General features: G+C 55.4%; 3 protein-coding genes across 14 annotated transcripts in view; 2 read left to right on the top strand and 1 right to left on the bottom strand.

Moving 5' to 3' along the window:
• The first annotated feature begins 813 nt into the window (after window positions 1–813).
• ABHD11 (abhydrolase domain containing 11) lies at window positions 814–3618 on the top strand. 3 transcript variants are annotated; one of them, XM_075033331.1, is made up of 6 exons: window positions 814–928; window positions 1269–1404; window positions 1507–1680; window positions 2137–2307; window positions 2581–2762; window positions 3066–3618. In XM_075033331.1, the coding sequence occupies exons 1-6, from the start codon at window positions 825–827 to the stop codon at window positions 3202–3204; spliced, it is 906 nt and encodes a 301-aa protein (XP_074889432.1). In that variant the 5' UTR covers window positions 814–824; the 3' UTR covers window positions 3205–3618. The 3 variants fall into 3 exon arrangements, with proteins under 3 accessions (XP_074889432.1, XP_074889433.1, XP_074889434.1); XM_075033332.1 differs by lacking the exon at window positions 1507–1680; XM_075033333.1 differs by lacking the exon at window positions 1269–1404 and having other exon boundaries at window positions 826–928.
• A 265-nt stretch (window positions 3619–3883) lies between these two features.
• Window positions 3884–10031, bottom strand: LOC142032958 (caspase-1-like). 7 transcript variants are annotated; one of them, XM_075032401.1, is made up of 11 exons: window positions 9933–10028; window positions 9292–9435; window positions 8847–8901; window positions 8060–8332; window positions 7595–7731; window positions 7178–7354; window positions 6738–6972; window positions 6451–6603; window positions 5697–5806; window positions 5223–5329; window positions 3891–4496 (listed from the first exon to the last, which is right to left on the bottom strand). In XM_075032401.1, exons 3-10 carry the CDS (start codon window positions 8851–8853, stop codon window positions 5237–5239), a joined length of 1185 nt encoding a protein of 394 aa, XP_074888502.1. In that variant the 5' UTR covers window positions 8854–8901; window positions 9292–9435; window positions 9933–10028; the 3' UTR covers window positions 3891–4496; window positions 5223–5236. The 7 variants fall into 7 exon arrangements, 6 of the variants coding, with proteins under 6 accessions (XP_074888506.1, XP_074888504.1, XP_074888502.1 ...); XM_075032405.1 differs by having other exon boundaries at window positions 3885–4496; window positions 6451–6522; window positions 9292–10031; XM_075032403.1 differs by having other exon boundaries at window positions 3889–4496; window positions 8847–8872; window positions 9292–10023.
• The window catches only part of MTMR4 (myotubularin related protein 4), a 59866-nt gene continuing 47086 nt past the window's right edge, over window positions 9102–21881 (top strand). The window contains exon 1 of one of the 4 annotated variants that reach the window (XM_075032395.1): window positions 9102–9123. The gene's annotated coding sequence lies outside the window, so the exon portion shown is untranslated. Of the gene's footprint in view, window positions 9124–10452; window positions 10504–15724; window positions 15847–21881 lie in introns of those variants that run through there. The other 3 variants (XM_075032393.1, XM_075032398.1, XM_075032394.1) reach the window with 3 other exon arrangements.

Genomic DNA, 21881 nt, shown 5'->3' with positions numbered 1-21881 from the left:
CCCCCACCCCACCGCAGCGGCTGGGGCGAGGCCTCCTTGCACAACCGCTCCCTTCGCCGCGGCACGGCCGCGGCACCTGCCTTCCCGGCCACGCTCCAGCGGGCAGGGACAAAGGGAGAAGGAGCTGCCGCAGGTGCACGGCCGGAGCCCGCGCTCCCCCGGGACCGAGCGGGCTCCCCAGGCGCCTGCAACCTTGCCCTGGGGGCTGCCCGCCCCGCTGCCCGCTCCGAGGGGGGGGGGGGGTCTCGGAGCAGCGTTTGGGAAAAGGCTGCCCGCGGGCAGGCGGGAGCGGGAGGTTTCCCCACCCTCGGCCTGGGATGCAGCCGCAGGCAGGAGCGGGCAGCCCGAGCCTGCCTGGCCCCCAGCGCTTTGTCTCGGCGGAGCCCCCGCCGCCCCGCTCGCAGGCAGGTGATCTGCGCGGCTCAAATTCCCCCGGGGCCGCGCCCCGCCTCGCTCCGCTGCCCGGCACGGCTGGCTGCCCGCTCGCTGCAGGCAGGCAGGCAGGCAGGCAGGCAGCTGCGATAAGGATCGGCAGCGCGTCGGCAGGGCGGTCCTGCCCGGCTCTGCCCGGCCCGGCGCTCTGCCTGGCACCGGCCGGGCCGGGGAACGGGGGGGGGGGGCGGCAGATGGGGCCACGGACCCGTTTCCCTGCCCGGCAGGCAGCGCGCGGGCAGGCGGTGACCTTGCCGCCGCCGCGAGTCTGGCAGGCGCAGGCAGAAGCCGGCACCCTCCCGCCGCCAGGGGGCGCCCGCCGCCGGCAGCCGGGCGGGGCGGGGCCGCCCGCGCGCGCACTGCGTCACGGCCCGTGCCCCGCCGCCGCCGCCATGATGCTCCGCCGGCTGCCCCGCGCCCGCGCCGCCGCCCCGCCATGGCGGCTGCGCCCCCGCCCGCCGCCCGCCGCCGCCGCCGCCGCCCGCTCCGTGGTGACGTAAGGGCTCGGCCGCGCGCGGGGCGGGAGCGGAGGGAGGGCTCCCGACAGGAGGGGCGGGGCCGCTACCCGGCGGGTGGGCCCCGCCCCCCCGGCGTTCACCCCGCCTCCGCGCCACGGTTCCCCCCGTCTCCCAAGGGGCTGGGCTCGCCTCTGGGGCCGGGACGCCGGCCACGCCCCCCGGCCGTGGCCACGCCCCAGCCCCCACTGCCGGTTCACCCTCCTTGCCAGCAGGGCAGCCCTTGGCCCTACCCCCTTCGCGCTGGCCACGCCCCCTTCCCCGACCACGCCCCCTTCCCCGCGTCCCCGGCCGCGCCCCCACGGCCCCCTGTCCCCGCAGAGCGGTGCAGCTGGCCCACGCGGAGGTGGGGGGCCGCGGGGACCGGCCGCCCCTGGTGCTGCTCCACGGGCTCTTCGGCAACCGCGGCAACTTCCAGGCGGTGGCCAGGGCGCTGGTGCGCCGCGGCAGCGGCAAGGTGAGGCCCTGGGGCCGGCGGGAGGCTGCAGCGCCCCGAGGAGGGGGGTCACGGGCGGGCAGTGCCCGGGGCTGGGGTGACACGGTGCCCCTGCCCAGGCAGGTGCTGACGCTGGACGCCCGGAATCACGGCGGCAGCCCACACAGCCCGCTGATGACCTACGAAGCGATGAGCCTGGACGTGCAGCACCTCCTGACCCGCCTGGGCATCACCAAGTGCATCCTCCTGGGACACAGCATGGGGGGCAAGACGGCCATGACGCTGGCCTTGCAGCGGGTCGGCAGGCGCAGGGCTCCCGGGGGCTGGTGGGGGGAGCTGGCGGGGGCCGGGGTGCTCCTGGAGCGGGAGGCTGTAGGAGGGGGGGTGGCACCTGTGGGGGCTGTTCACGGGTGCCAGCCTTGCCCACAGCCCCACAGGAGCTGGCTTTTCTCCGCCACGGTCGGGGGTGCTGTCCCGCTCAGAGCTGTAAGCTGGGTTGTGGGAGCAGGAGCAAGTCTCTGTCCACCAGCCCACACTCTGCCCTGTCCCTCCGGCACTGATGGTGAGGGAGCTTGGAGATCTCCCATGCCAAGGCACAGGGAAATAGGAACTTGGGGAGGGGCACGTGGAGCTCTCTGCTGAGGCAGGAGGGAGCTAAAAGCCTTCAGGGAGACTGGGTGGGAGCGGAGCCCCGTGCCCAGTCCCACTGGGGAGATCTCGGCTGGCATCCATCTGCCCCGCTTATGCCCCCAGCCAGACCTGGTGGAGCGCCTCATCTCTGTAGACATCAGTCCTATCTCAACTGCAACAGTCTCCGAATTCTCTGCCTACATCTCTGCCATGAAGTCACTGAAGATCCCGGATGGTCTGCCCCGCTCTGTGGCCCGCCAGCTGGCTGATGATCAGCTGCGTCCAGTGGTCCAGGTAGGAAATCCCACTCCTTGGATGGGGTTTCCGCTCCCAGCCTGTCCCTGGGACCAGAGCACAGGGCTTTAGGGCCACAAGATTCTTTCCACCCCTGCTCACTCACCACTTCGTGGGCAGCTGGAGGACATCTCACCAGGGCTGCAGGGGTGATGAGGAATGTGACAGCATGGGAGATGGGCGGAAGGGGGTGGAGGGGAGGATGGAGGGTGCCAGGACATCTTAAGGGCTTGTTGCTCTTACAGAAGAGTGTATGATACCCTTTTGTGGCAGCTCCCGCAGCTGAGACAGTTCCTCCTCACCAACCTAGTGGAGGTGGAGGGCCACTACATCTGGAGGGTGAACCTGGAGGCTATTTCCCACCACTTGGAAGATATTATGAACTTCCCCACCTTCCACAAGCCGTATCCTGGCCCTGCACTCTTCTTGGGAGGATCCAACTCTCCCTACATCAGGTGGGACTGGAGAGGAGCGGTTTGAACTCTGTGGTTTGACCCCTTGTGCTCTTTGCAGCTGCCGAGGGTGGGAGGAAACCCCTGAGATGGGGAAGGTCCTGGAGCGAGCTCTGTGCCTCCAGCAGCTGGTGACACCAACGTGCTGGAGAGCAAGAGGGAACCTGGGAGCAGTCCTGGGCTTTCCCAGCAGGGAAGGGGACATGGTCAGTTGCAGGATCCCTGTCTGCCTGGGGAGGGTGAGGAGAGACCTGGATGGATGGACCTCTGACCATACTTCCCATTGCTTGTTCCCTTGTCCTGCAGCTCCAAAGACTACCCGGAGATCCAGCGCCTCTTCCCCAAGGCGGAGGTCCAGTACATCAAAGGTGCAGGCCACATAGTCCATCAGGATAAATTTGAAGAATTCGTCACTGCTGTCTTCAATTTCCTGCCACCACCATAGCGCTGGGGACCAGGGTTTCTGCAAGCACCGTGTGGGACCTGAGGAGCCCCGGGCAGTGATGTGGGGCTCTGTGAGAAGGGGCTCGGCCTGGACCGGCTGCCCACTTTGCAGTCTGATCCTGCCTGCAAAGCCTTCTCTCACCCTGGGTTGCCGGGAGCCAGAGCAGAGTGGCACCTCCATCCCACTGGGCTCTCCTGCCACCTCACAGGGACGCGGGGTGGCAGTGGCCCAGGACACTGCCCTTCCCGTGCAGCCTGTCCCACCTGAGCTGGAGTGTCTCAAACACTAGGAGGGGGCAGGAGAGCCCTCTCATTTTCCTGCTGCCAGACCACCTGGTTGTGGATCTGGCTATGACTTTGCAGAACATGCAATAAAGCTGAATCCATGCCAAGGCAGAATATGGTTTGGATGTGGCCGCGGAGGACAGGGAGGGTGGCGGTGGGCACAGGAAGGCGCTCTCGCTTACCAGCGGGGATGCTGGTGGAAGGTGACAACTGAACTGGGCCTGTAACGTGCCGAGCTGTGGGAGCAGCGCACGTTAAGACACAGGTGTGAGGATCTTTCTTGGCTCCCAGGGGGATTCACATCCTTCCTTCACCTTGGGGGCAGCGGGAGGATTGGGGAGTGGGGGAAGCTCCCTTGTGAGCAAGGAGATGCTGCGAGCCTGCAAGGGTGAGGCATGGGAATCCCCCTGGAGCGCACCTGCCCAGCCTGCTCTGAAAGCGGGCATCCCCTCCTCCCTGAGCTCCCCCTGATTTCTCACCTCCCGCCTACTCAGCATCCCCTGAGAAGGCAATGTAACAACAGCTACTGCCAGTCAGGCTAAAGGCAGGGGTGCAGTGCCGTCTGCTGTGAAAATCCCTTTATTCGACAACAGGTAAAGCCAGAGATGGGGCGGAAGTGGCTCTGGGGGTGATGGATCATCTGTTGGAACTGGGGACCAACTGTCTGGGAACAGTTAAGAGAGACACTAACCAGCTTTGCATTTGGTGCTCCAGAGTCAGGTGTCTCTGCTGCTCCCTGACAAGAGTTGGCTCAGTTCGGGGTTGTTTGGAGGCCACAAAAGGAAGGGAGGACAGGAGATCAAGGAATATTTTATTCCAGGTCTGTAATTGCCTACCAGAGGAGGCACAAGTAGCTGGTTTAGAGATTGACTGTGTTTCTGCAGAGCTGCTTGGCTTTTCCTCTTGTCCTTTCTCTCTGGAACAGGGCTGTGTTCACCTTGAACTTGAGCTTTCTGCTGTGTTACACCAAATTCAAACACTTTTGCTGTCTGTGTATTATTTTTTCACCTGCGAAGAACATTAGACCGAGAAGCTCCTGAGACACAGGCTACTGAAACGCCTTGAGAGACTGAAAGAGTTAATATCTCAAACATTGTGGTGGGGCAAGTTCTGCTTAAAGATGAACTCTGCATAACAACAAACCCTGCAGCAGCAAGGAACCAAGGTGAAAAGCCCATCAGCTCAGACATCAGCAACAGGAGGGGGAGGATGTGCTGGAGGGTGTGCAGGTCCCTGTTCTGATAAGCTGTTCCGATACAAAGATCAAACAATGGCAGAGTCTGCAGGGAAGGAGAAGTTATTCCCCAAACGACCCCCAAGCCCAAAGGCTCACAAACTGCTCATTAGCCTAATGACTTCGAGTGCCCACCCAAAGGAGGGGCAAGGATGATAAAAGGACACAAACTGAAGCCCCAGGTGCACAAGTCCACTGGAACTGGACCCCTCAGCTGACTGAACCAACGCTGGACCCAGGACTGGTGAAATCTTCTCTCTTCCTTTTTCTCTCTCTGTCTTCTTTCTTTCCTTTTCCTTCTCCACAATCCCTACACTTCATCAGGCCACAGTCTAGCCCCGGCTACCAGCACACAAGTCCTTTGGATATCCTGTCTGAGCCACAAAGTCTGGAGCCCCGGAGCAATAGGGAATTTCTCCCTGCTCCTCCCCGCTGGCTGGGTATCAGGTGTAGGGCACAGACAAAAGTCTGCCGCAGAGGTGTGAGGTAAAGACACTCACCATGGGCAAGGAGATCAGCAGCCTGGGAAGAGGTAGAACTTCCTGAGCATTGTAGTCCGTTCTTGTGATGGCAACTGCTTAGGGAATTTTCCAAAGGAATATTGGACCTGGGGTGAGAGAGACAGTAGAGAGAAATGAGAGCAGCTCCATTCCCAGCATGGGAAGGGTGCAGGGAGTCATGAGGCATCCCCAGGGACATCCCCAGGCACGTTTCTGGTGGCACAAGGGATGCCACGGGCTGTGCCAACAGGCCAGGCTCTTGCATGCCGTGCCCACAACATAGCAGGGTGCTGATGGCTCCAGAGATCCAGCTGACTTCCCAGGCCAAACCAGATCCCTTTTTGACAGAGCCTGCTCCCAAGAGGCCTGCCGAGAAATGGCATGCCCTGGCCCGAGCTCTGCTCTGAGCAGTATTTCTGGCCATTGGCATGGTTGCATCTGCTGGCACACCTGCACTTAACTACAAAGCCACACCTTTCGGAAGAGCTCCTGTAAGTCACTGTTACAGGCATGGTTTCGAAACTGCTCTATCAGGCGCTGGATGAAAATGGAGCCTGTTTTTGGGCTTCTCCAGGAGACAGTATCTGGGGAGACAGAAGATGCCAAGTGTGATTCCACTGGTGTCCTTCACTGCAACAGTGATGAACGCTGAGTGCTGGAGCAGGAGATGGGCATCTTCTCTGAAATCATTATATTTGGCCCATTAAACCCACAGCATGGGAAAAGGACAGGGCATTTCAGGGAAGACAGAAGGGATGTATTTTCTTCAAGCCTCTCTGCTCTCCCATGCTCTCAGCCATGCCAGCTGCCAGGCTGGCATGGCCTGGAGCCATCTGTAACCCAGCAGGAGAAGATAATTCCCCCAGCCAGCCACTGTGGTGAGATAAATTGGCTGGGGGAGGAGTGCAGGCAGAGCTGGTGGGGAGGGCTGGAGCCAAGGCAAGGTAAGGGAAGGCAGCCAGGCAGGGGCACACAGCACTGGGCCCTGGTGCTGCCACTAAGAGGGATGTGTGGGTGTCCTGGAGCAGCATTGTACCCTGGCATTGGTGGACACTGCCTTTTCCAGAGGCTGTTGGAGCAATGCCCAACCGGTCACCAGATGGAGGGGACCCCCAGCAACCCGCCCTGAGGAGGAGGAGGAGGTGTGGAGGAGACCCATGGCATCAGGAATGGGAGTCCTCTCCTGGCCTGCCCTCCGGCAGGGCAACTATCTCCCGGAACTGCTTACCAGGTGTGGAGGAATGTAAAGTGGCGAAATCACTCTCTAGGTGGACTTCACAGATTGCGTCATCTTCCAGCCCTGCAGGGATCGTGTGAGCTGAGCTGGAAGCGGGCATGGCAGGGTCTGCGGAGTCGCTCACCACCACGAACCCTACCTTGTCTAGGAAGGGAGGGCCAGCCATCAGCGATGATGGGGTGTCCCATCCTGTCCCCACCCTGTGGTCAGGGCTGATGAGCCCTGGGAGAGCCTGGCCAGCTTGCTTGCCTCACAGGCACCTCATAGCAGGGACTCACCTCCACGGCAGGACTGAATAATGACCAATTTGGGTTTGCCCAGCAGTCCCCGGCAGTGCTTGTTGTTGAATTTCTCGTAGATGGTGTCAAGGGAAAGGATGTCTGTGGTCTCGCCTGTGCTTTTGGTCCCGCAGAGCCCAGCCCTGACCCCATGGGACATGAAGACCAGGAAGGTGCTGTCAGAGGTCCAGTGGTCTTTGTGATCTGCAAAATCCTTCATGACTGTAGCCATCCCCTACAAACCAGCATAAATAAGGAAGGAACATCAGCCTTCCATGACCAGCTGTGTGGAGACCCAGCCACCAGCTGTGGGCAGGAGCCACTGCCATTGGGGACAGAGGTGTCCCTGTGGTGCCTGAGCTCCCCATCACTAACACACGCAAGGAGGGTCTCTGCACCACTCCCAGGACTGGTGGGAGCTGCTTTGTGCAGTCCTTTACCTGGGAAGTTAAGTTGCAATGGATGTCCACTATGTAGCCCAGCCCTTCCAGCAGCTCCGTCATCCCCTTTACATCCACTTCAGCCCCATCCCGCCGGCTCAAGTGCTCAAACTCAATGTTGCAGATGAGCAGGGCCCTACGGGTTCGCGTGTCCCGCGGTAGATGGATGGGATAGATCTGTGAGGACAGAGGGAGGCAGCGCTCAGCGGTGGGTGGGTGCAGGGGGCTTTTCTTGGGAGGCAGCTAATAGCAGAGAAGGCCCACAGGTGCAGCAACGACTTCTCCCTGTCCTTGGGCCATCTCCCCACATCTCCTGCCCTGCTCCTTGGTCAGCAAAGACCCTGGCTCCCCTCAGCAAGCCCCTGCCCTCTCCGGCAGGGCAGCCAGCCCTCCTCTCATCTCCTCTGCCTGCAGCACCTGGTCTCCTTCTGTGTCCCTGATGCGCTGGTACTCGCTCAGGGAGCACTGCCGGATCCACTGCTGGCCATGGATGCTGATGGGGGGCCCAAGGGGGGCCTCAGTGCTGGGGGAGGCCAGCTGCGCACCAGTAGGGCCTGCAAGCAGAAAGCCCCACAGTTACATGGGGAAGCGCCTGCAGCAAGAGGGGGCTGTTGCAGGGCATGGGAAGGTGAGCGGAGCTGGGCTCTACCCCTTGGGGGGCTCTGTTCAGCCCCAGGGGGGACAGCCATCCCTGAGAGTCCTGTTGTCACTGCATGGCAAGGGGGCCTCAGTGCCACAGAGCAGTGACACTGACGACACCAAACAGCCACTTGCCTTCAGGCCTCAGACACTCGCCAGGGCCAGGTCTCCCTCTAGCATCCCGCCAGAGGCACCGGGAGCCCCAGCATGGCCGAGGGCAAACCACGGCCCTGAATCTCTCACCCGAGTCAGCAGCCAGACCCAGCTGCTCTGCCAAGGTGCCATCGTGCTTCCTGAGGTTGTTGATGAAGATCTGGCTGGCCTTGGGGCCCTTCAGGCGCACGGTGTCAATGAGGCAGCGAGCCTTGTCGGTGCGCACCACGTATCTATCCTGCACTTCATCCACCTCCTCAAGGCTCAGCACCCCTTGGGCCAGCAGCTCATCCAGCAGTCTAGAGATCAGTGGCTTGCTCACACGCTCCACAAAGGCTGTCCGCACCTTCATGAGCAGCTCATCTGCAGGGCAGCCCCGTCAGTGCCAGAGCCCCCATGCCATGGCTCCGGCTTCCCCCTGCCCCCCGCCCCCCCCACCTCCTTTTCCCCATCTCCTCCCCTCGGTGCTGATCCCTTCCCCATCACCCTTCTAGCTGCTCCCCCTTCCTCATCACCTTCTCTGGGTGCTGCCCCCTTTCCTATTGCCCCCTCCCCAGCTGCTGATCCCCCCCCCATCATCCACCCTGGGTGCTCCCCCTCCTCCATTGCCCACCCAGGTGTGCTGCTCCCTCCTTCACTGCCCACCCAGGGGGCTTTCCCTGCCATTGCCCACCTCCCCTTTTCCCACACAGCCGCAGAAAGTGCCCCACGGGATGCATTTGCAAGAAGCAGGGCCCCAGCTACTCAGGCATGCAGTGTCCCAGGCCCCAGGCCACATGCTGCACTGTGTCCCTGTGCATCGGGCAGGACAGGGCGAGCAGGACCCAGGGAGGCCCCTGTCCCACCACTGAGACCCAGCACCGTTCGTTGTACTCACCTGCCATCACCCCTCAGTCCCCGGGCCTGCCAAAGGAGCAATGAAGTCTGTTCCGCTGGGGCAAAAATGAAAGCAAGTCACAAGTCACTTCCTGTTTCCCTTTTCCTAGGCTGTTGCTACACCCCGCCCAAGCCCCGGTGGTCACCTATTGCTCAGCACATGCCTGTGAGCCCGCTGGGCATGAGGCCAGAGCCCCTGCACCCTTTGCAGCCATGCTTGGATTTCCTCCTGAGGGTGCTCAGCACATCTCTGTGACACCAGGACATCATAAACGCAGGTAACTGGCCCCAGTGTCGCAACACCCAGCACCCGTGGGGCGAGGAGGAGGCTGCCAGCCCTCCTGCACCTCTCAGAGCCAGGCACAGGGCAGCTCCGCTCACAGCTCGCAGTCCCAGGGCCAAGGACCAATACCCCCCTCATTCATATCCCCCAAAACCCTCCAGACCTGAGTGTGGCTGAGCTTGGCTCATCCCTTCCTCTTGCTGCCCAGTCCAGGTGCTGGCAGGGAGACCCTGCAGCATCCTCATCCACCCAAGGGTTTGCCAGCTCTGTCTCCATCCCACAGGCGCTGGGGGGACAGGGAGCCTGCCTGAAATGTAAAATCTGGACTGTAAGAAAGCCTGAGGTTGCACCATAACTATATTAGCAGCGCTGTTTTGCAGGGCAGGTTGAGTGTAAGGTGAGAATGGCAGAAGTAACACCAATGGTGGGGAAACCCAGGGGGTTGAGCCGTGGGGAAGAGGGACACCCAGCCCTTTGGGAGGTAGCAGCAAGCAGCGGCTGGCCACGGAGAACTGCAGCTGCCGAAGGCTGAGCAGGCCGGTAAAACAGGGAGGCCTCACGATCTTCTTTCCATCCAAAGGCTTCGGCAGGCCCGTTGGGAAGGCCTGCCGCACCGCGGCTCCGAGGTGCCCCAACCCCGCGACGGGAGCCCAGCGCCACCCCGCCGTGGCCAGGACACCGCTCGGGGCGGGGGAGGGAGGCGGCGCTGCCTGGCAGGGGCCCAGGCTCCCCCGATGCCAGCCCACACCACGGCCCTCGGCGGGCGGCTGCTGCCTGCGCCGGAGGACGGTGTGGGACACGTACCCCCGGGGGCTGTTTGGGACGGGGCGGGGGGTGCCTCTGCCCCCAGGCCCCCGGCCTCCCCCTCGGGCCGCCGCCCTCCCACGGGCCCCACCGCGGCCGGTTCCCCGCGGCCCGCGGGCGCAGGAGCGGCGGGCGGGGGGCGGGGGGGTGAAGGGGGCCTGGTCACCGGCCGGTCACTTGAGGGGGCGCCCCCCCGCTCCGGTTATGCCCCCCCCCCCCCGGTTATTTTCACGCCCCTCCCCCCCCGTGACCGCCCACCCTTTTCTGAGGGGAAAGGTTAACCGGCCGCGGATTGGCAGCAATGGGACGCGCTGTGATTTCTCATTGGGCGCCGGGCGCTGGGTCCCGCCCCGCGCCGCGCTCCGCGCCGGGTCACGGGATAGGCTTGCGGTCGAGGAGAAGGGCGTGCTCTGGCGGCCGGTGGCGCTGGGCGGGGACGCGTTCACGCCGTTCATTGGCCAGCGGCGCCGGCGGCGCCGGGCGCTGATTGGCTGCGCCGCGGGGGTCGGGGGGGGGCGGCAGGGCGGGGAGCTGCACGCGGCAGAGGCGGGAGCGGCGCGGACGGAGCCAGGTGAGACCCCGCCGGGTCCCCCCTTCCATCCCGCCGCCGCCCCTCGCCCCCCGGGTATCGAGCGCGGCCCCGGCCCTGCCCTGCCCGGGCCCCGCGGCGCTCCTCAGGCTTCTCCCCGCCGCCCGGCCAGGCCCCGCTCCTCCTCCTCGCCGCCGCCCGGTGAGCGGGGCCTCCCCGGGGCCTGTCTGTGAGGGACGGCTGCCGGCCCGGTGGCGGCAGCGCTGAGGCGGCGGGGGCGGACCCATGGCCCGGGCTCGGTGGGGCGGGCGGTGGCGGCGGGCCCGGGCCGGCCTGCGCTGCTGCCCGCCGCAACGCGGGATGGCCGGTGACCGCGGGGGGCGGCCCCGAGGTACCGCCGGGACGGGGGGGGGGGGGAGGTGAAGGCTGGCTCACGTTAAGAGGAAGGAAGGAGACGCGGGGCTTCCGCCGGGTCAGGTCCGGGGCGGAGGCAGCCTGCCCGCTGCCGGCCCTGCCGCTCGGTCCGGCGGCTCTGCTGGGCCTCTGCCCCGCCGTACCGGGAGCAGCAGCCCTTTCCCAGCCCCGCGTGGAGCCGTGCCCGCCGGCGGGAGACCTCGCCTGCGGAGCGGAGGCCGGGGGCCCGGCTCGCCTCCCCCGGACCGAGGAGATCCCGGCTGGAAGGGGCTGGCGGGTGGCGGGATATCCGTGTGCCACACCGACCGTGGTAACGGCACGGGGCTGGTTATTTTGCCAGAGACTTCTCCCACCTGGTGGGGTCAGCCCGGTGCTCACACACACCTTGCAGTTTTTTGGAGAAGGTGCTTCCCCTCCGTATTGGGTAGAAGCCGGCAAAGCTTTCTGTGCTGATTGGAAACTGCTGGTGGCTGAAGTTTGGTGTGGAGACAGTGTTGTAGGTTTGATGCTTACTGAAAAAAACTCAAACAACTATGTGTTGTAAACGTAGGTTTCCCTAAAGCATTTGATATGGCGCCTTCAGGTTTTCCTGCTGAATTAACTGAAGGCGGTGAGCTCAAAATAACCCATGTTAAATTGGTGGCTCTCAGAACTTTGTTTGGGATGTTATGTTAATGGTCTCTTAAGCATCCTACTACTGATTTTGTCAATGACCTGAGGAGAGTTTGCAGCTAAAAGCTGATGAAGCACAGAAGCAACTTGGAGTGCTGAGCAGAAGATAAGAGATGAGGATCCGATCCATTGGTCTGATTAGTTTGGCACTGTACCTCTGGTGAGGCCACGCATCTATTACCAGAGAAAGCAAACTGCTCAGGAATAGTCTGTTACACCAACAGAGAAGCAAGTAAGGACGGAGCAAGGCCTGTCCTAGGGAGCAGTAGTTTTTGCCTGGATTCATCACTATGTTGAACACGGAGTGGTGCTGGAGGCAGGCAGGCAGAGGTGGTCTTTGATACCTCACTGTGGCTCTGGAGGAGGAGGAGAAGGTGTGTTAGCTCAGCTCTCACTGGTGCAAATGCTTCTGCGCTGCTTCACCCAAGTTTGGTGCCTGTGCATGGTGTGAAAGCTGGTGGAAAGCTGGGCAGAGTTCAGAGATGATGTATGAAGGTGGAATTAAAGGTGAAAAAAGCTGCCATGTGGTGGCAAGAACTCCATCTGCTGCATCCAACAAGAAGTTGAGAGAGACTTGGTCAGTCTGCATGTACTTGTGGAGGACAGAAGTTGGACTGTGGGAATTCGGTGTGGCTGGTGATGAGTGTGTGCATGGAAACCAAAGTGTATAGTTGTAATGATAGAGATTGAAGCATGAGAACAAACTTCCCAAAGTCAAGTTATGACTTCATATTTGCTGGCAACTTTTACATCAAGCCTCAATGCTTTTCTTTTTTTTTTATAAAAGCAACAGCAAGTATGGCAGCTTGGCTAACAGCCTGGGAAGTTCTGTGGTCTGCTCTGCTTGGGAGTTTGTAAGGTGGCCATAATGTCTTTCAGAGTGTTTGCTGGAAGATGAATATCTAATGAGATGAAGATTGGGAAATGAATTTAAAAGTTTTACTTATAGTTACTAATTTCTGGGAACCTCTGGTTTCCCCTTTCCTTTGCTGCATTTACAGGAATCTGTTTACGCTGGCAGTGACAGTTATTTGATTTTTCTGAAAGAGCCTGAACTGAGGAAATTTCCTCAGATATATCATTGCTGTTAGTTCTGTGGTAATGTCCTTTCAGCCCTTCTGCCTTGCTGACAGCGTCACTGAGCTGTCAGATTTGTCTGTAGCAAGCTAAAAGAAAAAAAAACAAAACAACCAAAATCAAGGGAAGCTTTAGGGCTAAATCTTACCATGATACGGAGGCTTTGCAGAATGGTGCTGTGCCAGCTTTTATTGTTATCTCGATCTGCCAAAATATACGCTGGCTTGCTTTTGGTTTTTGTTCATATGGGGCTTTTCAAAGTCACCCTTGTCCCGGCTCTGGTGGGAGTAAAGAGGCTGATGTGTGCAGTGATTCCCCCTCCTGGTGGCCTGCATCTCTCTGAGTTTTGCTCACCTGAAGGCAGGCACCAGACCTGGATGGCTCTTGTCCTCCCCATTTGTGAGGATTGCTCCTGGAGCTGGGCAGTCTCCTCCAAGAGACATTACTTTAATCTGTGGTGTTTGAAACGGAGCAATTTCCACTCCTATTCTGTATCCTCAGCTCGTCTTTAGAGGCTGCTGTCATCTGAGGGAGAGAGTTGTTCTCAGTAATAAACTGGTAAGTGAAAAAAAAAATCAAGAGGCTAGAGAGAAAGTGAGATTGTTTCTCAGGTGTGTGTGTGCGGTCACATTGAAAGAGTGTTTGCAGTTGTGTTCAAAATGACTGAGCATGGTTTTACAAGAAAATGAAGCAGTATAATCTAACCCAGATTATTTTTATGAGGGAGAAAGGTGAACAGGAGAAAAAAAATCAGTGCTGCATACTTACACATCACACTCAACTTCCTAGGACAGGAATGTTCCCCCAGGAATTGATAACTAGCAAGCGATTATGAAAGTTCATACCTTTCTCTTCCATCCTTGCTTGTCCACCCTCCAAGGTAGCTCCAGCCAGCCAGTTTTCTGCTTGTTGGTGTGTTTCTGGATTTTGATGCGGGTTTTTATGGTGAGACTCTCCTCTATTGCTGCTTGCAGGAAAACGTCAACATTTGCAGAACTAGATCAGAATCTTTTTTAGATAACGATGAATGGAGAAGATTGCTATTTACAAATTACTTTGCTCTCAGCAAATTCGCGTAACAGGTTAATCCCTGTTTGTAATCCCTGACTTGCTCTCCAGGAGGATGCCTGGTGCTGTTACAGAGCAGGGAGGAATTTTGTCCTGGCACTTTTGAGTGTGCTCCTTGCAGATATAATTGCTTCCCTTCTGTTCCTCCCTAGCCATCCTGCGGAGACTGCAGTTACATGCGCTCTCAACAGCCCAAAAGGATAGGATTTCCCTTAGGAGGGATCAGATGATTAGCATATAAATAGTAAATGCCTGTTCAGGCCTACTTGTGAGTGTGTGTTATTTGGTTGCTGTCTTGCTCTCTGCCTTTGCAACAAGTACAGCTGCATCTGCACCTCATGGCCCAGAACCAAATTCAAGGAAATTGGGCATACTTTCTGTCGGAGATGATGAATTTCTGTGGGAAAGGGAACTCCCCTGGTGCCAGGTGCTTCACCTTTGCAGCCAGAGCTTTAGATGTTGTGATTGATTTGAAAAGCTCTGGCAGCAGTAATGCCCTGTGCTGCTGTGTACACCAGGGTAGTGCCTGGTTCCTTGCCTGTGCAGGAAAATCAGCTCTTTTAACTGGGAACGTGAGCTGAAATGAAACTGAAACGCTTTCAGTGGTTGAATCCTGTTTGAAATGAGCCTGTTTTCCTGCCAGAGAGCATGTGCTGGTACTGAGGAGCCCTTCTGTCTAACCCTGAGCTCTTGGAGTCCTTTTTGGGCTGCACACACAGACATTCCCCTTACCTGCCATCCTACTTCCCTGCAGCTTTGCTTTGTTTATTTCTGGTTTGGTCAGTCTTACAGCTGTTGAGAGGGTTTGATGAACGTGGAGGTTTAGAGTCCATCAAGACTCCTTCCGACTCGGCTCCCTGACAGCTCTCCTGCTGCATTTATGCTCAGCCTTCCTCGTGCTGAGGTTTTGGCATGGAGTCTCCATTCACTCTGATGTACCTGAGGAATGGAGGAATTCTGAGCTGGAGGAGCTCCTTCCCCTTCTCCAGGGCGCTGCACTCTGCTGGGGATGGGGATTGGGATCAAATTGTGGGAATAGTTTTGCATGGGATTTGTTCTGCAGCATCTTACCACAGACTTGAGTGATCTGTGTACGGTAGATTTGAAAGCAGTGTCTTGTCTTTCCTAGGGGAGATAATGTTAATGGGACATAGCAACAACAAAACTAAACAGATGGTTCCTGTTCTTAGCAGTGGTAACGACTTTGTTGTTACTTATTATTTTGATTTGATTTTGTTGCTGTTTCTCAGTTGAGAAATGCCCTCAAATTTCTTCTTCAAGAGGGAGAAGCCTGCCTAAAGGTAACTCTCCTCTCTTGGGATAGGCCATGTCTGTAATATTCTGTTTCAACACATATCGAGTGACTGGCCTCAGAGGCTTCCTTTTTTGTTGTGTGTATTTGTAGGTGCCTTACTCCTTTTAGTCTGTGATTTAGAGCAATACCAATCTTCCTTCCCTTGTGGATCATATCGCTTATCTTCTGGGTGGAGTGTTTGCTCAACGTCATGTTTGATACAGCTGATCCCATGCACTATAAACCCTGTGAAGGTCAGCTGTCCAGGGCATGCACAATAGAGTTTTGCTTTTGCCAATATTTATTTTCTTGGGGGAAAGAAATATCGTGCTGTCTCTTGCAAAGGTGTGGATCTGATTGCACTGTGGAGGACGGGCACGGCATTCACAGGAGGGGTGGCGATGAGGACTGAGATTTATGGAAGCCTTGCGAATGGGGTTAGCTAGAAATAAGGTGGATGGGACTGTTCTGATAGCAAAGTACAGGGTATATATTGGGCACTTCTGTCTGAGACCTATCAAGAAGCCAAATCTGGTGACTTTTGCTGAGGCTGCTAACCACCGTCAGCTCCACCCCTCTTTGGAGGAGTTTGTCCTGGCAGCAGAGACATAGGTAGATGCGGCTCACAACTTATCTGCTCGGGGGCAAAGTCTTGTATCTGAACTTAAGCCCACATTCCCGGCAGGGCATTCTCTAGAGCTCAGCTTTCTTCCATTTCATGGCTCAGCACTGACTGGAAAGTGGAGTCCTTGTTCCTTTTCCAACCTGACCAGTTCTTCATTGCAAAATGAAATTGTGGAATTGTTCTCTCTGGCAGAACGTGCTTGGACATGGTACTGCTTGTGAGTGACAGCTTAATGGTAAGGGCCCTCAAAGCATTTCTACTTTACAGTTGGTTCAATTGCTTAGACTCTGCCAGTCTTTCTCTGATGGTCTCTGTTGAAACTGAGGACTGCTTGGAGCGAGGGGTGCAGTTTGCATTGTTCCTTCTGGAAGCTTCAGAGGATTTTGTTGCTTTGTTTTATTCTAGAAACTTGTTGAAGTAGTCAGCTTTCTCTGAGTGGATGAGTGCCTTGTGGCAATCCAACATAAATGTATTCAGTTGTCTCTGTTATTTCAACTGTACGGCCTGGATTCACAGTATTTTTTCTTTTTTTTTTAAATCTTTCAAAGTAATCGGTGGAAGTGCACTTTATTGCTGGACCATGACTAGCACGTAGCACTTGTTACCACCAGCGCACAGCATGACAGAGCCAGGTAGAACTTTGTGTCACTATTTTAATGTGAACAAGAGAAGCCATTGTCCTGTTAAGTATCTCATTTATGAGGCACCTACATCCAATTTTGAGAATATCTCGCCAGGGGTACTCGGGGAGAGCATGGCTGGCTCCCAGCCCGGAGCTCGGGTTGGTGCCTGTGCTTCCTGCAGCACGGCTTGCCTGCCGGTACCTCCTGGCAGCGTTGTCACCCAACGGGCTCCTCGTGACCCGGGGTGTTCAGGTGTAGGTTTAGGAGGACAGAAGGAGCCCCGGAGTCATTGCTTCTCACCCCAGTCAGCATTGTTTGGGCTTGTACTTGCTTCTGCTTTCTGGCCAGACTGCACAGCCCCCTTCCTGCCTCCCACCAGGTCAGGGCTGCAGCTGCCCCAGTGCCAAAGGCACTTCTGCCTTCCTTTCCTAATGGTAGACTGAATTTCCCAAAGGCTAAAATGTTCTATTCTTACTGAAAACTTTGGAGCAAGTCCATGGCATCTGGGTGCAAACCAAAAAGCCTGTGCTGCTCTGAAGGTCAGACTTGGGTAAGTGGTAGTGAGCCTCTTCAGGCACAAGGCTCGGGGAAGCTGAAGTGGGATGTGAAACGGAGCAGCCTGTGTGTGGTGGGGCAGAAAGCTGTGTTTGGGTGGGGGAAGTACAGCTGTAATGTATTGGAGGGGTTGGTGAGAAGATGCACAGTGAAGTGGGATTTGGTGAGCTCCTTTGGAAGCATCAGTATTGGGTTTTTTTAAGATGCTTTATTTACCACTGAGGATGCTGTGTCTGCTGTACGTTACCAGTGACCTGGGGTGCTAAATTTTCCCTCTGGCTGTGCTGAAGTACAGTTCATGTTTTGGAGTCCTTTTGTCAATTTTTCTGTGCCATTGGGTAGATCTGGGCCCTTGTCAGCCCCTCATTCCCTCTCCAGTGTGATGAGCAGTGTGACTCCAGGGTTTGTCACAGCCTGATCCTTTTATGTCCTCTGCATGTGGGAGTTAGTTCCTTTGATGCTACAGTTCAGTCCTGGTTTTGAGGGTGTTTTTTGTTGGGTGTTTGGTTTTGTTTTTTTTTTTTTTTTTAAAGCTGAGGCCCTGTGACTTGGGGAACTGCTGCTGAGTTCTGGTGTGATGAGTATCTGCCTGCCTCTGTCTGCCATGCTCCTGGGCAGCCATTTCCCTACAGTACCAGTGGGTTAGACAGTCTAATGGCTGGGATCCATGCAGGGTGATTAAGTCTGTCTCGTTTTTCTGGGGTATCAGCTTTTTGTTCTATGTATTTGAATCCTTTGTGCTTCTAGACAAAGTGCCTGGTTCTTCTCAGTCCACTGCAAACATATCTCTCACCTGAACAAGGCTGTTCATCACCTGCCTGGTATGGAGGGGAGATCTTCTGCTTCTATACAGTGTCAGTGCTTAGTATTTCTCTGTTAGGGGAGCTACTGGCTTGTGTTTTTCCGATCTGTGCCCTTTACAGCAGCTGACAAGAGGCGACTACTCTAGGAAAGGGAAGCTCCCAGTGGCCCCTGTTTCTGCACACCTTCTCTGGTGACCTGGTGATACCCGGAGGCCATGGATGTGTGTGCAAACCCAGCAAGTAGCTGTGGATATAGAGAGAGGGAGTCTGAGCAAAGAGAAATCTCATCTTGCTTGCAGCAAGGAAACTTCTCTGTCTGGAATGGGTTTCCACAAGGTGTGAGGGACTCTGTGTGCTGCCTCCTTCCCTTTTGCAGGAAGAAGGAATAACACTGTGTCCAGGGAGAGGGACATTGCTGAGGTCAGTGGTGGCTCTTCACATAAAAGTTATAGCCTACCTGAGCTGATGATCTGTTAACCAAGTGATCGTGAATTTTGGTACTGATGCCAGCTCTGACACTGCTAGGCTTGGCTTGGTACTAGACCTTGCGCAGTACAGTGCCTTTATAAATTAATTTTATTACTAGATTTAGGGAGTTTTATCATCCCCGGGCTAACCCAGTGCTGTGTATCCTTTCCGTTCCTGCTCCAGCTCCCACGCTGCTGCCCTGCTAGGGCCTTGTTGCCTCTAACTCAGGCAGGTGAAAAGTATATTGGGCTCTGAATGTCTGTTATTGATGTATGCTGGGCTTTTGTGTTTGGATTTAGCTGCCTATGCAGAGAGAAAGTACATTGATTTCAAAGGAGAAGTGCTTGTTTAAGCTGTGAAGTCCCTATTTTCCAGGGGTTTTTGAACCTGTAGTGCGTCATCCTAATGGCAGTTGTAACTAAAGGGCATATAACAGTGAGAACACACAATGTTTTCATTAGAAGTCCTGCGGTAAGGGAAGAGGCTGTGGTGGGAGACTCCCAGGTATTGGACGTATGTGCAGAAATCCCCGAGAGGACCTAAGAGCAAGTCCCAGACTTTCCCTGTAGCTTTGCCAGATTGCCCTCTCTTATAGGGCAGTGTCAAGTGCTCCTCTGCCTGGAGTGGAAATGGTACCTTAAACAAAGTTGTTGCTGGAGCAGCTTTGCTCTGATCCTTCTACTGATGTTGGCCCGACAGCTGTGACAGCTTCTTTTCTGTTCCTCAGCCTGGCAGCCATGATCCTTTGAGTGGGTGTCTGCAGTGCCTGGTGAGAATACCAAGTGGGAATTTTGGGGAGGCAGTGTCTTTCAGAGGGGTGACCTGGGCAAAATTAATCTTTGCCTTAAACATTAAGCAATCCATGTTGACTCTGTGTTCCTGTATAATGTTGTGATTCTGTGAGTTATCATAGTGCCAAGCCGAGAAGAGCAGATGCTTTATTTTTGTAGCACAGCAGGTTGGTAGCATGAAGAACCATGTTGGAGAGGAGCTTTTCTGCTTGCTGAAGGTGAGGGATGAGACTTGGTGCAGGAAGTGATAATTAATGGAGTTGCCTCAGGCAGAGATTTGATGGACTTAGACAGGAGCAGGGCCTGCAGGAAAGCCCCTGCAGTACTTTAAGATGAATAAATGATCAGAAGAAATGAATGAACGGGCATGCTTTTGTCTGAAGAATTGGTAATGTCCTTTCTTGTGCCTGTGGCTGACTCACACCACTGACTGTGCCTGTTAGAGCTGGTAGCTTCTAGCATCCAAGGTACTGTGCTCATTATAGGGCAGCCTGGAGACATATTGCAGGCAGCTGCTGGAGGGAATGCCATGTTACCGGCAGGCAGCCAGCACGAACTGGATGCAGAATCACAGGGGGAGTGGATGCCAGGGCTGGTATGTGCCAGCAAGCAACTCATACCCCTCCCTCCTGTCCTTTGCACTTCCTTGGACAGGGGCAGAATCATTTCTTACCTACTCTGTTCTTTGCTCCTTCCCCTTTCTGTAATTTTAAAAGTTAATATATTCGGTCTGCTAGCTCTGCTCTCTGGGGAGTGTTACCACTCCTGGCATGCCAGCAGGCAGATGGATACCTTTCTACTGCTTGTTCTCAGCGTTTCCGTCAGAAAGAGGGTAGCCAAGCACCTTTGGATGCTGGATAAGATGATCCTAGACAGAGCCTGTTTTGTTCAGCATGGAGAGTGAATGGAGATTATTTTTTTAATATAAAACTGTTGAATGCAAAGGTTCTGTGCAGGTCTTCTGGCTGCCTCATTAGGAAACAGTGTGCAGAGCTTTCATTGCCATTGCCAAATGAGGCAAAAGAGGAAGCAAAAGTGTTTTCATCCTGTAAAGTGGACTAACAGTTTTGTTTTATAATAAAACACAGACTTGATGAAAAGTGAAACCCCCTCCCTCTCTCTTCTGCTGCATCTTTCCTTCTTCAATAGGTGTTTCTACTAGAGGAATTTCCAGAAGTATGAGAGAGACTGTTCTGCCTGTGGGCTTGCCTTCTTTTCTTGAAATATGAGAGGAAGTTACTCAGACTTCTCAGACAAGGTTCAATAGGTCTTGTAGCAGAGGAAGTCACATTTTCAGCATGTTTTACTAATGATGAATCGGTCAAAATCGAAGCTCGAATGAGCAGCCAGTTCATCTGTTGGAGTTCCCTGGGGAGCAGGGAGCCCAGCGGGTGTGATCCCACCACACTTGTGCTGCAGATAGCCGTGCTGCAGCTCCTGCTTCCTCCCACCCCCCAAAAATCACAGAGCAAAGGGTTGTTACTGGAGCGACAGAAGATAAGTGGGATACCTCCTCGAGTGCTGCGACTTCAGCTTCTTTCAAAGATGCAGCTTTCCACTCTGCCTGTTCTCCATCACTGCCAGCACCCAGAGCTGTTGTGCTGCAGCCCTGGATGCTGGCTTGCATTGCAGAGCATGTGCTGAAATGAATACACAGTGCTGGGGAAAATCTGGTTTCAGCTGAAATTGCCAATAGATCTGCAGCTGGTTTCAGTGGCAGTGGCATTTCCTCTGTGCGTATCAGTGATGTGCTGATGGGAGGAAGGTGACTATCTCATATTTGAGCAAAGATGATAAAAATCCCCTTGTCTCCTGAAACTTGTCTTTGTGTTTAGATATAATAAATCTGATCCATTTCATTTTTGTCCTAAACCTTTTAGAGGCAGGAATTTGATGCTTAATGAGTTTTAATACAGTCAGTTATTAAAGGTAAGAAATCCCAGGCTCTGTTCCTAGCACTAAAAAAATTTGTGTGAATTGCAGCAGATGAGTATAAATCCTTAGGCTCCTTTCAGTACCAAGTTTGTCACGTGGCTGTCTTCATGCCCTGTCCTGGTAGAAGCTGGCAGCGGGGAAGGGACAGTGCGTGTGAATTTATGCAGCTCTTACTGCTAGATAAACTGGGGACTTGCTATATATATCGAATTGCCTTCTCTTTCCCTTTATTGATTGGCTGGGGATTTCCCTTTCTCAGAGTGCCTTTTGAGAGGATGTCATGGACAGCACTGTTTTTAGAAACAGTTAAGCTCATGGTAGAGAGCAGACATGGTAGCAATTAAGCTCACCTCAACTTGCTTTCCTGCCCCTGTCGTTTGAGGTGAGTTTATTAATGAAAGCAGGTCAGTGTGCAAGGCAGTCCCTTCACATGATTTTCCACTGCTAAAGTGCAACACATTTTCAAAGGCTCCAGATACCTAGAAATTAAAGAGCAGAGGCTCCAGTTTAAACAACCAGAGATTTTGGGGTCTTGGAGTGGCAAAGAGGAATTGTTAAAGGTCAGGTTAGGTATTGGTTGGTATTGGGAGGGATACCACTCCCAGAAAAAGCCTCATGAAGTGCAAGTTTCTGAGTTCATTGCTGTACATGTCTCGTTGGGAAGAGCAGCAGTGACAACATGAAGCCCTGAGACGGCTCCTCTCTACAGTGGCATGGGGAAGGAGGACATCCAGGCTGTTGTTATAACACACCATCCAGAGAAGCTGCCCAAAAACCTGGCATTTCCGCAGGAGCTGACAGCTTTGACCATTGGATGACTGTGCTCAGCAAAAAGCGAGAGATTTCAAGTTGAACATGTAATCAAAAGTGAGCTCTTAACTTATTAATAACAGCTCTCAAGGCTTTTCCTCTCATCTTGTGGTCATCTGTCTTCCTGTAGCTTGATGGTAGAAACCGTGAGCAGATGTTTGTCGCTCTGTTTTAGAGCATTCTTCCTGTGGAAGGTGGAGTTGTGTACTTAATTTGATAATGGTGCAATTACTGCAAGTTTTAGAGAGGAACTGTGTTTTCACCAGGAGCAGGGAGGAGCGTTGA

This window comes from Buteo buteo, chromosome 7 (assembly GCF_964188355.1).
Source record: "Buteo buteo chromosome 7, bButBut1.hap1.1, whole genome shotgun sequence".
Taxonomy (NCBI): domain Eukaryota; kingdom Metazoa; phylum Chordata; class Aves; order Accipitriformes; family Accipitridae; genus Buteo; species Buteo buteo.
The sequence above is the reverse complement of the archived record's forward strand: the minus strand, read 5'-3'. Positions and strand labels throughout refer to the sequence as shown.

Coding starts and splice junctions, on each gene's coding strand:
- ABHD11 (XM_075033331.1), top strand. CDS start 825: ATGATGCTCCGCCGGCTGCCCCGCGCCCGCGCCGCCGCCCCGCCATGG. Junction 1,681..2,136: donor TGACGCTGGCCTTGCAGCGG/GTCGGCAGGCGC, acceptor TTATGCCCCCAG/CCAGACCTGGTGGAGCGCCT. Junction 2,308..2,580: donor AGCTGCGTCCAGTGGTCCAG/GTAGGAAATCCC, acceptor CTTTTGTGGCAG/CTCCCGCAGCTGAGACAGTT.
- LOC142032958 (XM_075032401.1), bottom strand. Junction 7,355..7,594: donor GGGACACAGAAGGAGACCAG/GTGCTGCAGGCA, acceptor CTGTCCTCACAG/ATCTATCCCATCCATCTACC. Junction 5,807..6,450: donor TTTACATTCCTCCACACCTG/GTAAGCAGTTCC, acceptor CTGTCTCCCCAG/ATACTGTCTCCTGGAGAAGC.